This window comes from Oreochromis aureus, linkage group 2, assembly GCF_013358895.1.
Source record: "Oreochromis aureus strain Israel breed Guangdong linkage group 2, ZZ_aureus, whole genome shotgun sequence".
Classification (NCBI taxonomy): domain Eukaryota; kingdom Metazoa; phylum Chordata; class Actinopteri; order Cichliformes; family Cichlidae; genus Oreochromis; species Oreochromis aureus.
The window spans coordinates 8,058,014-8,073,311 of record NC_052943.1 but is presented as its reverse complement, the minus strand read 5'-3'; the positions used below and the strand labels follow the sequence as shown (position 1 = coordinate 8,073,311).

General features: G+C 40.2%; 1 protein-coding gene across 2 annotated transcripts; it reads left to right on the top strand.

Annotated features, from left to right (window-relative positions):
• The first annotated feature begins 373 nt into the window (after nucleotides 1-373).
• On the top strand, nucleotides 374-15,226 carry fam193b (family with sequence similarity 193 member B). Of its 2 annotated transcripts, none has more exons than XM_031745237.2 (10): nucleotides 374-724; nucleotides 2,675-2,953; nucleotides 5,988-6,174; nucleotides 8,729-8,947; nucleotides 9,373-9,784; nucleotides 9,883-10,066; nucleotides 10,182-10,409; nucleotides 13,422-14,484; nucleotides 14,601-14,655; nucleotides 14,780-15,226. In XM_031745237.2, exons 1-10 carry the CDS (start codon nucleotides 566-568, stop codon nucleotides 14,874-14,876), a joined length of 2,883 nt encoding a protein of 960 aa, XP_031601097.1. In that variant the 5' UTR covers nucleotides 374-565; the 3' UTR covers nucleotides 14,877-15,226. The 2 variants fall into 2 exon arrangements, with proteins under 2 accessions (XP_031601097.1, XP_031601096.1); XM_031745236.2 differs by having other exon boundaries at nucleotides 381-724; nucleotides 14,580-14,655.
• Nucleotides 15,227-15,298: the final 72 nt, after the last annotated feature.

Below are 15,298 nucleotides of genomic sequence, written 5' to 3'. Positions count from 1 at the left end.
ACACGGCACTATTTTCTAATTTTGTTTATCGACATTGTCAATAATAAAATTTCACAACAAGGTGATTGTTTGTGAGGTAGCTCCTGTTACCAAAACCAACTGTTACACATTTATTTCAGTTCATATATTTCAGTTTCACGGTCTCCCTCGGCGTCTAAAAACAGCTCAAGTCCAAACATTTTATTTCGATAACAAAATGTTTAATGATAGAAAACACTCAAACGTATTACAGTTTGCTCAATAAACACAATAAACAATAAACATTCAATAAACATTACCAATAGAAAGTGGGAGGAGACGTTTGCCCTAACTAAATATGGCGGCCCCTGGCTTCACCGCGAGAATATGCTTGCAGCCGCATACTCCATACGGGAGTGAAGCCTCTTTGCCAGCAGTATGTTTAACCTTTGAACTCCTGAGTGTGCGAGTCCTCCGCCATATTGACTGTTGTCTTGACTGGAGGAGATAGAGAACATTTTGAGGTCCGAGAAGAAACGAAAGTGTGCTCTTAAAATCACCGAAACTGGTGCAAACTTGGTCAAAGCGTACTATAAACAACGTCGTAATGGCAAGGAAGAAAAGCAAGCAGCAAGGGGTCGCCCAGAAGGAGCTTGTGCCTGGACAGCAGAGCGCACCGAAGAGCCCTGTCTCTCCCGGCGATGCAGCTGGCGGTGGCGGCGGAGATGCTGGGCTGGATAGGCTGCCCACTACCAAGGCGAACCAGGTAGCTAGCTGCGAGCCAACCGCTGCCCTTAAAATATGCTAGCTAGCCTAGCTAGCACTACTCAGCTAATCCAAGCATCCTCCATTGTGCTTTTATTCTATCAGCTAAATCATGGAGAGGTGCAATTATATGCATCCGCTTGTTGGTGGGAAGCTATTTCAGTTGTGATTTAGCAGCGATGGATGTATACCTTTATGTCGTGTGATGTATAATTAAATAAATATTAAGCTAAACTTACCGAGTAGAATAGTTCCCACCTGGCGCATTTTTAGGCACTGTGATCAGCATTGCAGCCAGTCCCTTATACCGGACAGGTGACATTGTACCTCGGGCAGGGTCGTCCCATTTGCATCGCTTACAAGACTTCATCCGCCCAGCTAACGTTAGCCAAGCTATCATCTTCAGCTAGCGTGCTGCAAACGTGCTTGCTGCCTGCACTTGATCCCCTCCACAGGACCTGCTCAGCCAGCAGAGGCTAACCAGCTACTAGCTAATCAACCAGTTAATTATCGTAAAAACTTGAAACTTAACGGGTTATCAATTAGGGGAGCTGTCAGACTAGTTTGTATTAGTTTTTTTGTCGTACCAGAATCAAGTATCAAAATGTAACAGGAGCTAATGTCAAAAAGTTTCAGTATAAGCAGTTAACTTGTGAGCTAATGATGCTTAGCTGAATCAGAACTGTCTGTGATGTTGAGGGTAACCGCTTAAAATAAATAAATAAAATAAACAAAGAGAGAGAAGATGGTGTGGGTTGTGCGCTGCAGGATGGAGCACTGTCTTATTAACAACCAGCTGATATTATACCTGACCTGAGCCTTATAAGCTGTAACCTGTCCGCTGCTGCTGCGACCTGTTAATGAAATTTTTATAACGCAAACTTAAGACCCTACACGGATCGATCAGCTTTTTCCATAGAGCTTTTTAGTACTGTACGAAAAAATAATTGCACTAAGTCCTATTTTAACAGTGGTTGTTCATTTTTATGTAAACTGTTATGGAGAAGCTCTATTCATGATTTATTCAGGTACCACACTATATAGGATATAGCCAACTGTACCTTCAAACTGGCAACACAGCATTTCTACAGACATATAAGCAAATGTTTTGATGTCTCTTGAAAGTTGTTTAATGAGCTCTGGCTTATATTTCTAATATGTTTGTAATCTAGTATTCTAGATGTTTGTCCCTTTTGCAAAAGACATATCATTCCAATCGATCTTTAGGTTTTTTTTTCTCACCTGCGTTTTCCTATTAAAGAGAACTTTTCCCTCGTCTAAATCAAAGTCTAAGGACTGTGGGTGCAAGAGTATTGAATGAAATATCCTACTGTAACGGTGAGAGACTGGAGGGAAGAAACTTATGTAGTGGTTGTGAATGTCATACACAAGGGTTTAAGATAGGTAATCCACCCTCATTGAGCATTTAAAAACATTTATCTAGAAAAATCACCAAAACACTAAAGTTTCTTGTTGGTGATTGTGAAGGTGTTTTGAATCTTTTCTGAATCGTTTCCCCCTAAACCATGAATTACAAGCATAATCAGTTTGCTTTTCAGGCTTTGATCTAGGGCACAAACCTTGATTGGTTAAGCGCGGAGAATGGCAGAGAGTAAATCTACTACATAATTTTACTATCTGTTAAAGTTGACATGATGGTTAAATAACATTTATTTGTTATTTTTATTTGTTTTTGTGGTGTTACTTTTTGCTTTTTGTTTGTTTTGTTTTTTCCTATGATGGTTCTGTCACACAATGCTTGCAAAAGGTCCAGTGAGGAAATAATTTGATCTTTGTCATTGCGTTTTAGCGCTTTGGTATTTATTGCATGCACAGTATTATGAGCTTAATTTGTATATGTTTTAGTCTGTGATATCTATTGGAATTATATGCATCAATCAGTCAACACATCTTATATATGGAACGCTTTCTTCTCTCTTTTTCTGCCTAGCCTATGCACACCTGCTGTCTCCTGTGCCATCGCGAATTTAAGGACTGGGGAGCGAGTTCTGTGAACGGGCTTCCCGGGGGCCATGGAACGAAGCTGGCCAACGCCGTGCCTGCGCTCTCCCAAGCTTTATTGCGGGAGGCTCCAGGGCGTAAGCTCGCTGATGCTGTGCCCTCACTATCTCAGTCCCTGCTGGGAGAGGTGCCTCTGTGGATCTGTCAGAGCTGCTGCAGGAGTGTGGAAGAGGAGGAGAAGCGGAGCATGCAGGAGCAGCCAACACCGGTAAATAAAACGGGACTGATCTGGGTCACATGTCTGAGTACTTTTCAAAGCCTCTGTTTACTAATGTTTAGTTATACTATGTTTCTTTATCCTACTGAGGTTACCTCATTATTAGTCATCATTTGTAACACTGCTTCTGCGTGTACCTACAAGCAAAATAAATCTCTCTCTAAATCTCACCTTTGCTGTTAGGGCTGTCAAAAGTTGCCAGAGGTCACTTATTTGTTCAAAAGAGCCACACAGGTTGGAACTATTTAAATGTTACATCATCACCACAAGAGGGCAAACCAATACTACAAATAAACTTGTTACTAAAGATGTAAATACCTACAACTGACAAAATAAGCAAATAAAATAATTAGATTAAGTTTTACTGAATGAACCTTTGAGGTTCTGAGAGAGCTCTGCTTTTAGTAACTTGGAACAACAATGATCTTTTCCTCAGAATGAGTTGTGAAGATAATAAAACCATTAGGAAACTACGGCGTGAAGCATTTATCTCTGGATTATTTGTTAATCAGTCAGGACAGTTAAGGTTCCACAGTCTTGGTCTTCTACAGACCAAAATCCCAAGTATTCCCTAATGGGACACCAAGTGTTAAATCGATCTTCCTGACTTGAGTTTGGTTGTCACCTCTATGGCAGCCTTAATGTTGACCTGTTCCAAAACAAAATGGACCTAATCAATGGAACTGGCCTGCTGTTACTGTTAACAGTTTGTACACATGTAAAACAGTCTGAAATTCCAGGTAGAACTAAACAACCTTTAACAAGTAAAAAAAAAAACAAGGCATTTTTATGACTTGAGACCATTTAGCTGATATCCACCCACTTATATTCCCTCATTATGTAGGCTAAACCAGTCACTTTTATCCTTTCTTGCACCTGCAGCAGTGTCTTTAAAGTGTGAAGCACGCATCTACACCACACAGCTGTTTCAGCTTTGCCAACCAATATGCGGTTTTGCAGGTGGATTATGCTCCGTTAACCCTGCAGCAGCAGTAGGTCTAACAACTTCTCTGCTGGAAACCCAGCTTTGCACTCTGCAGTTCAGGAGACAGATACTAAGGGCGCTCCATCCCCCCCCCCCCCCAGTTTTCTTTTAAATGTTCATTCATATTTAAAATTTTTTGTTCATATCTGCTTGATATACAACTAGAGCAGGGCGATATGACCAAAAATATTTATCACGATATACATTTGAAAATTTGCGATAACAATATAACTGACGATATAATTGACACTAGACAAAATACTTTACAACTCCACAACTTTATTAGTGCAAAAAACCCCATCAATGTATTTTCACTTAAACAATCAGCTGTTTTTTATGTGCATTAAAGTTATATAAAAATGTAACAGTGCAAATTCCTTGCGGACAGTTTAACCAAAAAGCATTTCCAGTGGAAATTGGCCAACATATCCTCAGCATAACCATGTATAATATCCACAAAACTTAAAAAGAGGTTATACACACACAATAAGGTAATATTATGTTGAAGCACAGTACGTATCACTCCGCGAGGCGCCCGCCTACGATAGCCGTAATGCTCCGACAATCCATCAAGCGCTGCGGGTTCGTAGCTTAGCAAAGTCGTACTGAAACATCTGACAGATTTTCGAGCGCTGTGTACCACATAAAATCGTTTCGAGGTCAGTAAACACAACCAGAATTCATACATAAGGCACGCGGGATTATAAGGGGCACTGTCGATTTTCAGAAAAATCAAAGGATTGATTTTAAGTGTGTGCGTATTTTCCAAACAACACGGTAATAACGACGCCCGCTAGCATGCGCTACCAAAAATAGTGCTTTGTTGTGTATCTGACGGACGAAAGCTAAACCAGTTCCACACCACTGAAGTTGCAGCATTTTTACACACCAATTCTGGTTCATCTGTTTCATTTAACGATCCACTTTCGCTCTTCTCATTCTGCGTCGCCGCCATGTGCGTATGTAAACATAGGCACTGCGCATGCGCGTTTTACCCATATTCTATCGCGATATTTCATTTTCCTATCGTTGCCCAAAATTACACCGGTATTACCGTGAACGGTATGATATAGCCCAGCCCTACATACAATTGTCATTAGAAGTTTACATACACTCATCATGGGCATGAGGTGTAAATCTAAAACGGTCTTTCTTAGATTTTCACTGAGTTCTTTGGACTTTCCCATTGTTCTGAGTTTTGTTAAACAAATCCTTCTTATTCTGACAAAGACAAAGTTGTAGTCAACTGTGATTAGTGATTACTAACGAGAAGTTAATAAGCCATGGCCCTGTCAAGCTAAAACACATTGTAGAACCTTCAGCATTCACTTCTTAAAAGATTTAAGTGAGTGTATGTATAATTTGACCATGTGTGGATTAGAGAAAATTTCAAAATAAATTAAAGCTGTGCACCAAGTTATTGTTTATGCACCCAATTACATCCTGGCAAAAGAACAGTTCAAAGAAGTCATTAAAAACCCCAAATTACCATGTAATTCATGTCTAGGGATCAGAAAGGCACTTTGAGAGCACAAGGTCCACCAAGGTCAATGATTCTTCTGGCGTTTCTTTCCTAATGTGACAGAAACAAGCCTGCAGTGAAGGAAAGTTATTGTCTGCTTTGGTTTTTCTGTAATCTCTGCTGCATATGTAAGACAGAAGCAGCCATTAAGCTTTCTTTGTTAGTTATTTTTATAAATAATTTACATGGAATGCATTTTTTTAACTTACTGTATCACTATACTTCAGCTAGACTGCTGATGAGTGTGGTCATGACGTTTTGCTGACATGTGGGTTAAATGTTAAAAGTTTCAAAATGAGAACAGCAGGCACAGCTGCAAAAAAGTGACTTATGGTGACTTAAAGCATTCTTTAATATGTGGGGTTTTTTTTTCTTAAGTATTAAAGCAAAAACGTAAGTAAAATGATTTTCATTGCTTATCTGCAGGTTAGTTGCAGCTGCTACCAAACTGCAAGACAATGTTTGCAGCCACATGATTAATACTGGGGTGTTTTCTTTTTGTTTGTTTATTTATTTAGGTACCGTTGTCACACTCTTCCTCCTGTAAGTCCCAGAGCTGTGGGAACGGTTACCCAGAGCAAAGTACTGTGGACTGGGACCCGAGTTCTTTCCTGTCGGCTCACAAACTGTCGGGTCTCTGGAACTCTGCCCACACCAACGGAGGGGAACACTGCAACCACAGCACTTCTTCACACTCACAACAAGGTCTGTCGTCACAGAGTAAAAGAAAAGCATGCAGCGACTGACAGTAAACGCTGAAAACATCACCATCCTGAATTTCAGGCTGTGTTGCAAGCTTCAGTTTTGGCAAATGGACAGAATTTTGGTTAGATTCAGTTCCTTGGCTGTTTTAGCAGTACTGTGTGTGAGGTTCATTTTAGGTGACTTTGTTCAGCTGTTAGTCGAAATAATCATAGAAGAACTTAAATGCACAATGTAAAAGATTACACTCATTACAAGTCAGCATTATAGGAGGTGCAGTAATGTTTTAATGTTAAAAAATGTAAAGGCTGTGAAATTATTTTTAAAATACAGTTGCCTGTGAAGGTCATCATTTATACAATGTTGAAAAGGAAATCATGGGTACTGTTTAGTTTGTGTAACAACAAGCGAGAGGAAAGATGTATGGAATGAAAACAGGGTTATACAGCTCGATGGCTCAGCAGTAGGAAAGGCTGAGGGTGGGATTAACAACTGCTAAAGCAAAACAAATGAATAGAAAGTTTATAACTAAGTTTGTAGAAAAAGCAGTTGGAAGACACACTTCATCGATAGATGTGCAGGTATTCAGGCCACATGTCAGAGGAATGGCTCATTCTTAGGGATTTCATCTATTATGTGCTTATGTGTATATCGTTTTCTTTTTAATGAATTAAATGTAATCCTCATCTAACAGCACTTACACCTTTTGGTTGTAATATTATAGTAATGTTATATTAGCGTCAGTTGCAAATCCAAAGCGAAAGAGTTAATGCTGGCAAAACTCCAGTTCAGTTTAATCATATTGATTAGTAAGAAAGAAGCATTTATTATCGACTTTGGACCTCGCAGTCCAAAACGCAAGAGTTAATCCTGGAACATGTCTTCATGGGTTAAAGCATCATCACACATACATTGAGATTCTTCAGCGAAACATGACAGGCAGACCACACTGCTTGGCTCCCATAACATTTTTTCTTTTGCTTTTAATGGAAAGCAAACATCCATCATAGCTCATTATTACTTCATTTCATTAGCACTTACACACTTGCAAGCACCTTGCCTGTTTTATTTCAAAGTAGAAATATGCATTGTATAGAAATAACACAAGTTATTAATCAGGCTTTATAAAGTTTTTACATTTCTGTTCCCGAAAAGAATGCAAAATATTTAGTTAGAAAATATCTCATTTATATTTTTACACAAAAAAATCCCCAAAGCTGAATATAAGCAATCAAGAGAGGAAGGTACATAGGGAGTTTTGATTGGATAAATCTTACTTAATTGTAAGAAACTGTTTAATGATACTCATTTACCAACACAGTACAAGTGTGCTAACTACAGTGTTTAAACAACAGGATAAATAAAAGAGTTTAATACTGTGAACTGGGTGTATGATGCTCAGCAAGAACAAATATTTCATTAATTTCAGTTTAGTTTTTTGTTTTTTTTAAATTCCTTAGTAAGGGCAAGACTTCAGAATAACAGACAGAAACTCCGCAATTCCCCATTGCGCAAGTGCTTGGTGAAGTGTAACGTCACAGTAATGCAACAGTGAACAGCACTGAACAGCAAGTTTCTCCTTAAACCTGCACAAAAATACAAGGAGGCACGTGCAGAGACTCGTGCACGTGACACAAGCCACAGACTTTAATGTTTATTCAGTTATATTGACATTAACAAACTTTGAGAGTCAGCCTCGCTTCCGAACTGGATTAATCCTCGATTTTAAAGTTCTAACGCTGCGAGTTATGCACAATTCACAGGAAGTCTCATTAACTGTTTTTAAAGTTCCCATTTCACATGATGAATGATGCATTCAGTGGGAATGGATCATTAGGCTGTGATTTATTACTTAGACCTGACAAACAGCTAAGATGACTTTGTTTTTGTCAGATTTCTCACTTTTCTTTGCTCCCTTCAAAACCCTTTCCCTGCTGCGTAAATGTGATTGAATTTCTAGTTAAATATTTGGATGGTTCATGGCACCAAATGGCATTTAAAGAGGAATAAGTGAAAGACTAGTTAAATGACCCATGCCCTTTGTGAAGGCGGCTGTTTCCTTCTAAAATAGACTGGTATGTTTTCCTTAAATTAATTAAGAAAGAATGAAGCTGTAGGAGAGGTGTTTAGCTGTGAAATACGCTACCAGTATCCTAATTGGCATCCCAATTATATTTCGCTGTATATAGCAAAAAATGTTTAAGCAGGCATTATGTTACGGGGATTTGTAACTTCTCCTGGCAAGAGTGTGTGATTACCAGTAAGAGGTGCAGTCATTTTTGCACAGCAGAAATAAGCATGTTAAATAAATTATTAAAATTTAGTGCTGTCTTGATGTTATTTTAGCTAGCAGAAAGGGATTTATGCTTCGGGGCTGAAAATGTTTTACATAGCCGTTTTCCTTTTTTACGTCAAAACATGTTTGAGTTATTTTTTAAAACACAAACTGCCCATAGGCGGTAAAAAGTCATTCATATTTTTCCCATGCTGAAATTAAAAGAACGGTTCCCCTTTTTTTGTAACAGTCTTTTTTTCTTTTTTTTTTTAATGTCTCCAGGTATAACAGGAGTTTCAACCTGTCATGAGAAAAGAGGACTTAATGAAGCGCCCGGGAAATCGGCTAAAACGTCAGGGAACAAAGTATGTCCCTACAGTCACCCATCAACCCAGAATTCCAGTGGATCCTCTGCTGGGAACGCACTCTCTACCTCAGCAGACCTTTGTAAGACCACTCCCAAGCACTTCAAGACCATGTGCCGTCGACCAACGCCACCAGGTAATTCTTCTTCTTTGAGTTCAGGAGCTTTTATTAAAGCCAGCAAAGAAGGAAACTCAAGTTTCAAATCAAAATGTGCAGCATTTAAGTTAAGAATGTGTAATAGGCATCCAAATCGAACAATTTAAGTTTGACAAGATATTTTTATTTTAATTGTTTCTTTATTTTTGTCCTTTAATAGAAACATCTAATTATATATTACTGTAGAAAACACGGTAACTGCTCTTTCTTAGCAGACTTTGCAAGCCTATATTTGTATTTTGCTTTGAGCTCATGTTTGAAGTGAACTTTAATAGGGCACTTTAGCTTACAGTCAAAACATTAGTGGTAAGTGGAGCTGAAAATTAACTGATGTACTTTAGAAAGAGATGATTCTGTATGTGTGACCTGCGACTCATTCATATTCATGGTTTGTTATTGTCCAGGTGAAGCCTTCCACCCCAGTGACCACCATCAACATACAGACTTATCGGTACCCCCCAACAGTCCCACCGGCCTGTCTTCCCAGCATTCCTCTCTCCTACCCGCAAAGCCGAACTCTGGGCAGCACGGCCACGTGACCTCCTCCTGTGGCACTGGCGTCGCAGCGCACGCACCCTTCTCCCCTCTGGTACCAAACCTCCACGGCCCCGCAGCCAAAATCAATTCTCCGAGTCCAGATAGCCCAACATCTGTCCATAAACCCAGCCCGTGCAAAAACTCCCACATTCCTGCTGTGAACGCACAACACAGCAAACTGGGCACGTCTGTCGTGGGTTGTAACCACTCCTGTAATGGGCACAATCCGGGAACAGTAGCCACCTCCAATGTAGGTCATGTAACACCTGGGGCATGCAGGTGAGTTTTAATAATCAGCCTTGCTTTTTGTCACCTATTTAGCTGTGTTTATTCAGAGAACAATTATATCTTAAGGGTTTATCGTTCTTTTTTTGTAGGGATCAAGCATGTAAGGGGCACAAGGTGACTAATGGGACGTTATGCCACCCTTCGTCTGAGCTGGAGGAGGGTGAGGATGAAGACAGCAGCTCTGAGAGGAGCTCCTGTGCCTCTTCTTCCACAAATCAGAAAGACGGGAAATACTGCGACTGCTGCTACTGCGAGTTCTTTGGACACAATGCGGTACGGTTTGATCGACCACTTTTGAAGTTTTACTAACAAAGAGGTATGCTTTTTCATTCATCAAAGGTGACTCTGTGAGAAGATCTCAGTATTGTGAAATATTATTTGCTCACAGCCTCCAGCTGCACCGACCAGCCGAAACTACGCCGAGATCCGAGAGAAGCTTCGCTCACGACTGACACGGCGTAAAGAGGAGCAGCGCCAAGATTCAGAACTGACAGTGGCTGGTGCCATCGACAACCGGGACGTGGACGAGCTGCTAGACTTTATAAACAGTTCTGAGCCCAAACCTGTCAACAGTGCCAAGGCTGCCAAAAGGGCTCGACACAAACAAAAGAAAAAGGTGTGGTAACTTTACTGAATGTGTGTTGTTTTCTGTTTTTCAGTTATAGTTCAGTCGTGTTTAGTTACGTCTAAAACTGAGATTATTTGGCAAACTTTAATGTTTAACATGGAATCTATTAAATAGGAAAGGTTAACCAGACACTTACAGCTCAATAAAAGAGAATTCAGATGATATTTCAGTGCAAACAGCAGGAGAAATCTGCAAACACTTACACTGGATTAGTTACATGCTAATCCTGTGTAATCTCATGGGTAGGTGGTCCTCATTAATTATATGTGGGAGGAAGAAGTGATGAAAAGCACAATGCAAAGAAGTAACTGTAAATTCATGGAGAAGCAAATGATGGAAAATTTCCTCTTAGATAGCATCAAAGACAGTTTGATTTATTGAAAATATTTTAAATTTAGATGAGACACTGCAGCCGAAAATTTTGAAATGACCAGGATCTTTGCAGTGATTACTCATAAAATGTAGTCTGAACCTTCCCTCAGTCAATAGACAAAATCAGTTTGATTAAATTAAATCCACACAAACATTTGTACTTGTTTTGTGTAGTAGGGAATGATGAGGTAGATTCTGGACTGTCCCTTGCTACCAAACTTTGATTATTTCTGGCACATCTTGATTGAACATGCACCGTCTCCGCAGAGTTAATATGAGGACTCTGATTTAGCTTTTTCCAAAAAACTGTCTTCTTTTTCAACCATTCTTTGGTTTATATAAATATGTGCAATGTTTCATTGTCTTCTTGTATTGCTTAACCTCTCCTAAATGTCAGAGAATGGTCTGCTTTTCCTCTGTTTGTTGTCCTTACTGTTGATTGAGTAACTCCACCAAAACTCTAGATATGGTTTTTAGCCTTTTCTAGCATTGTACATTACTGTAATTCTTCCTTTAAGACAGGGCTCTAGACTAACTTTTTACCATGGGCGCACCGGTACGCCTAACTTTAAAAATTTAGGCGTACCGGCACAAAAGTTGGGCGCACTCAAATTTTTCAACTGCATCGCTTAACACCGCAGTTTTACATGTGCACTGTCTTTGGGGGGGGGGAAGTCCATACAGACAATATTCATTTCTAAATTATTAACTAACAAACTTGTGCTTAAATTGCTTTGTCAATATTGTAGAAAATGTTAAACTTAATCATCATCTTGGCTCCTCTGACGACCTGTTTGCTGCTGCCTGCTGCTGAAAGGCAGTGGGGAGAGGGGACACTTGGGCAGTGCATTTATTGCAGCATATAATGTGTTTTCTGGATACACTGCTGTTTTTTCAGTGTTCACAGATTGATGCCAATGTGTCAGAGCTAGCTATGAATTTCATACGGATCAGTCCTTAACTTAACACTTCTGTCAGGCCTAGGCTGCTCACTAGGGCTGGGTATCATCACTGATTTCTATAATCCATTCGATTCCGGTTCTCAAAGTCCTGATTCGATTCAATTTAGCCTCAGACAGTCAGAAATATTATAATTCTGATCATTTATCAGTACTGATACACATGAGACTGCATCAGAATTGTGAACATCACAGCAGATGCCTTTGTGTCAAAGTAACTGAGAATAAAACACAGAAAAACATGAAGGAGATTTTCCTGGTCTGGCGTTTTATAGCAGATAACCTTAAAAATATTCTGCAATTTTGCATAATTTTAAGAAGTTTAAATTTCTTCAGTATTGAACAGCAGAAATTAGGCTTTCTTGTCCGAGATCATTTAAGTGAAAAAAAGAAAAAGAAAAGAAAAAGACAGCGGCCGACAGCGCTGTAAACAACGGTAGACTGGTGGGTAATAAGCGAATAAATAATGCAGAAAACAGAGATTTGAGACGGGAAACTGTTCTTGAAGTACAGAGAAAGAGAGAGAGAGAGCTGTGCATGAAGTGTGATTTTTATCGTGGTGGAAGCAAAACAGCAAAAGTCAGAGGGAATTCATGACGACATTGATCAAATGTGAAGTGTAGTTTGCTGCTTCTTTTGCTGCTGGCTCGGCGAATTTTGGTTGGAGAGACAAAACCTGCAGCTCAGAATCAGCGCAAAAAAGATGGAAACACAGCGCGGACCCGACGCATCAGAATCGCTAAGCTCCGACAGCGTGTCCGTGTTCGGGCCGTGAGGTGAGAAAGCCGAGAAAGACAAAGCTGATTCTGATGCGTCAGGTCCACTCTGTGTTTACGTCTTTGTGTGGAATCCGTTAATGAATTGATATCGCTTTATTCAAGCTACTCACCTCTCTCTTCCACCTGCACTTTCAACTGGACCACGGCCAATCAGAGAGGTCCCGCCCCTGACTATCTGTGATTGGTTTAGTCCACGATAGGGGCATAATGTGTGTCTGTTGTTGACCACACAGAGAGTTGCAGAGATTTTTGTTGTTGTTGTTGTTGTTACCCGAAAGTGCGACCAAATATTTTTTTTTAGTCACACCACTGAAAAATTTGGTCGCATTTGCGACCAAATTGGTCGCACTCTAGAGCCCTGCTTTAAGGTCTTGTTAAAAGGTCGCTGTGGTTGATAACCAGACTTTGTATGCCTTTATTTACCATTAGTGGCACTTGTACAATCCATGCTTACAATCTCCTCCTTAATTAGAAGCATTGAGTCTTATCTTTTTAAAAACTCATTAGCACAAAAGTCCATTGACTTTTTTTCAGACTGAACTGAGAATTACTCAGCATCTTCTGTGAAGACATAAACACAACTGCTTTTTGTGTTGTTAGTTTTGTCAGAATATGTTTTTCTGTTGTTGTGACGTGGGTGAAGATAAGACCACCTCTGTGAGTAATTAAGGATTCTTGCAACTGTAAGTGATGATATAATAACAGATTATAGATATTTGATTTCAGGCTTGGGTGTTGTGTAATACTCAGTCCTTTAGATACATTTTGGTCAGTTTTAAAAAAAGTCTTTTAGGGTATATATTTTAACTTTATGCAAGTGTTTAGTACAGAGTCCTTGTGTATATCTGGGTACCGTTTTCACTTTCTTACCTGTACCATGTCTGTTGTAGGAAAAAGCTCAGCAGGGCAACACGGGCGCTGCAGGCAGTGACCCCCACTCCAATCCATCTGAGCCTGTCGACGAGCCCATCCCTGATGGTTCTGAAGCCAGTCGATTGCTAGACTGGCCTCAGCTGGAACTTGAACGCGTTAATAGTTTTCTCACAAGTCGGCTAGAAGAGATTAAAAACACCATCAAAGACTCAATCCGGGCATCGTTTAGTATGTATGACCTCAATCTGGATGTCAATGACTTCCCAAAGAAAGCAGCCACGTTGGAGGGAAACCATTTACTGTCCCATCTGAATGGTTCCTCTGACTTGCAGCAGATAGACCTTGACCTTTCCCCTCTTTCGCTGGGAAACTTTAAAAGCCACCTGGACCTGGTTAACGGATGGGAGGATACAAACATTGTCTCATCTTCTAATAGCACCACCAGCACCACCACTGCATCAGGGGTCAGTGCAACTACAAAGGACATCCAGCGGTTGCACAGTACCCCCAGTCTCTCTAAGCTCATAAGAGTTCGCTCACCAGAAAGATGCACTTCCACTGGATCTGACAATTTACCACAGGTGCCAGCTCAAGCGACAGCTAAATCAAAAGAGGACGCCTCTGATCTTAAGAACACAACTGTTGGGAGCAATGGTGCAAAGTCGAAGAAGAATAAAAAGCAGAGACAGGAGCAGTCTGCGTCGGAGCAAAATTCCAGCAAACCAACCAAAGCCGCCTCTGGTAACGAAGCACAGAAAACCAATGAGTCTAAAGAAATGGCATCTAGTGGCTCAAAGTCTGGAAGCAAACAGCCCCAGCTCATCGCAGACCACCAGAAAAATGGGCCTAAGAAATCAGAAGAGAGCAGACCATCCAAACATGCAACAAATGGAGCAAATGGTGGCCCCTTGAGTGCACAAAGGGGGAAAAGCGACCCAGAGACACGAGGAAGCCGGTCTGAGCAGGATTCAGAGAGCAAAACACAACCCGCTATTCCAGCGAATGGACAACAACAGCAACAGTCCAAGGGGAAAAATAAGAAGAGCAAGAACAAGGGTGAAAAATCCAACAGTGCAATTGGTATGGAAAACTAACTGTAATTGCAACATTGCATGCTTAATCATTAATGCTTTTAAAATTATCTTGATGTTCAATTCTTTATGTTTATACTGTAGATGATGTATTTCTCCCTAAAGATGTGGATCCAACAGAAATGGATGAGATCGATCGGGAAGTGGAATATTTCAAACGGTAAGCTCATCACAACAAAGGTCCAGATACATGGAGAGTTATATTTTTTTTTTTTTAATTTGAGCACAGCTGTTATATTTGCATGACCTTTTCCCCTCTCTTGTTTGTCTTTTGTTCCCTGTAGGTTTTGTCTGGATTCTGCAAAGCAAACTCGCCAGAAGGTCGCAGTGAATTGGTCCAACTTTAGCCTCAAAAAGGTTTCTTCCAATGCAGCTCAATAACTTGAACGAGTGCCAGAAAAAAAACTTCACACCACAAACTCTTTCAGTAGAGCCCTATTTGGCCCAAGGCCATCTCTCATTCCCAGTTTTCTTCTCTTCCATACTAAGCCAAGGGACCCTGGTTCAAAATCATACTCTCCATTCAGAAGACTGAAACTTGTGGCTAACAAAGCCAGGGATCATACTCAAAGCCAACTCTACCCTCTGCTACTATTTGCAATGTTCACTAAGTAAGAGATGCAAAAGTGGAAAAAAAAAAAGTCTGTTGAATCAACTGCATCTATGTGCTTAAGTATGTAGTATGTAATCAGTTACCTTACATGAAATAAATGTTTTTATCACAAATCTGAGACATTTTAACGTCGTTAAACGTCTGAATTCCAGTTGATTGAATTTGGTGCTCATCCATTACGTCCTATATT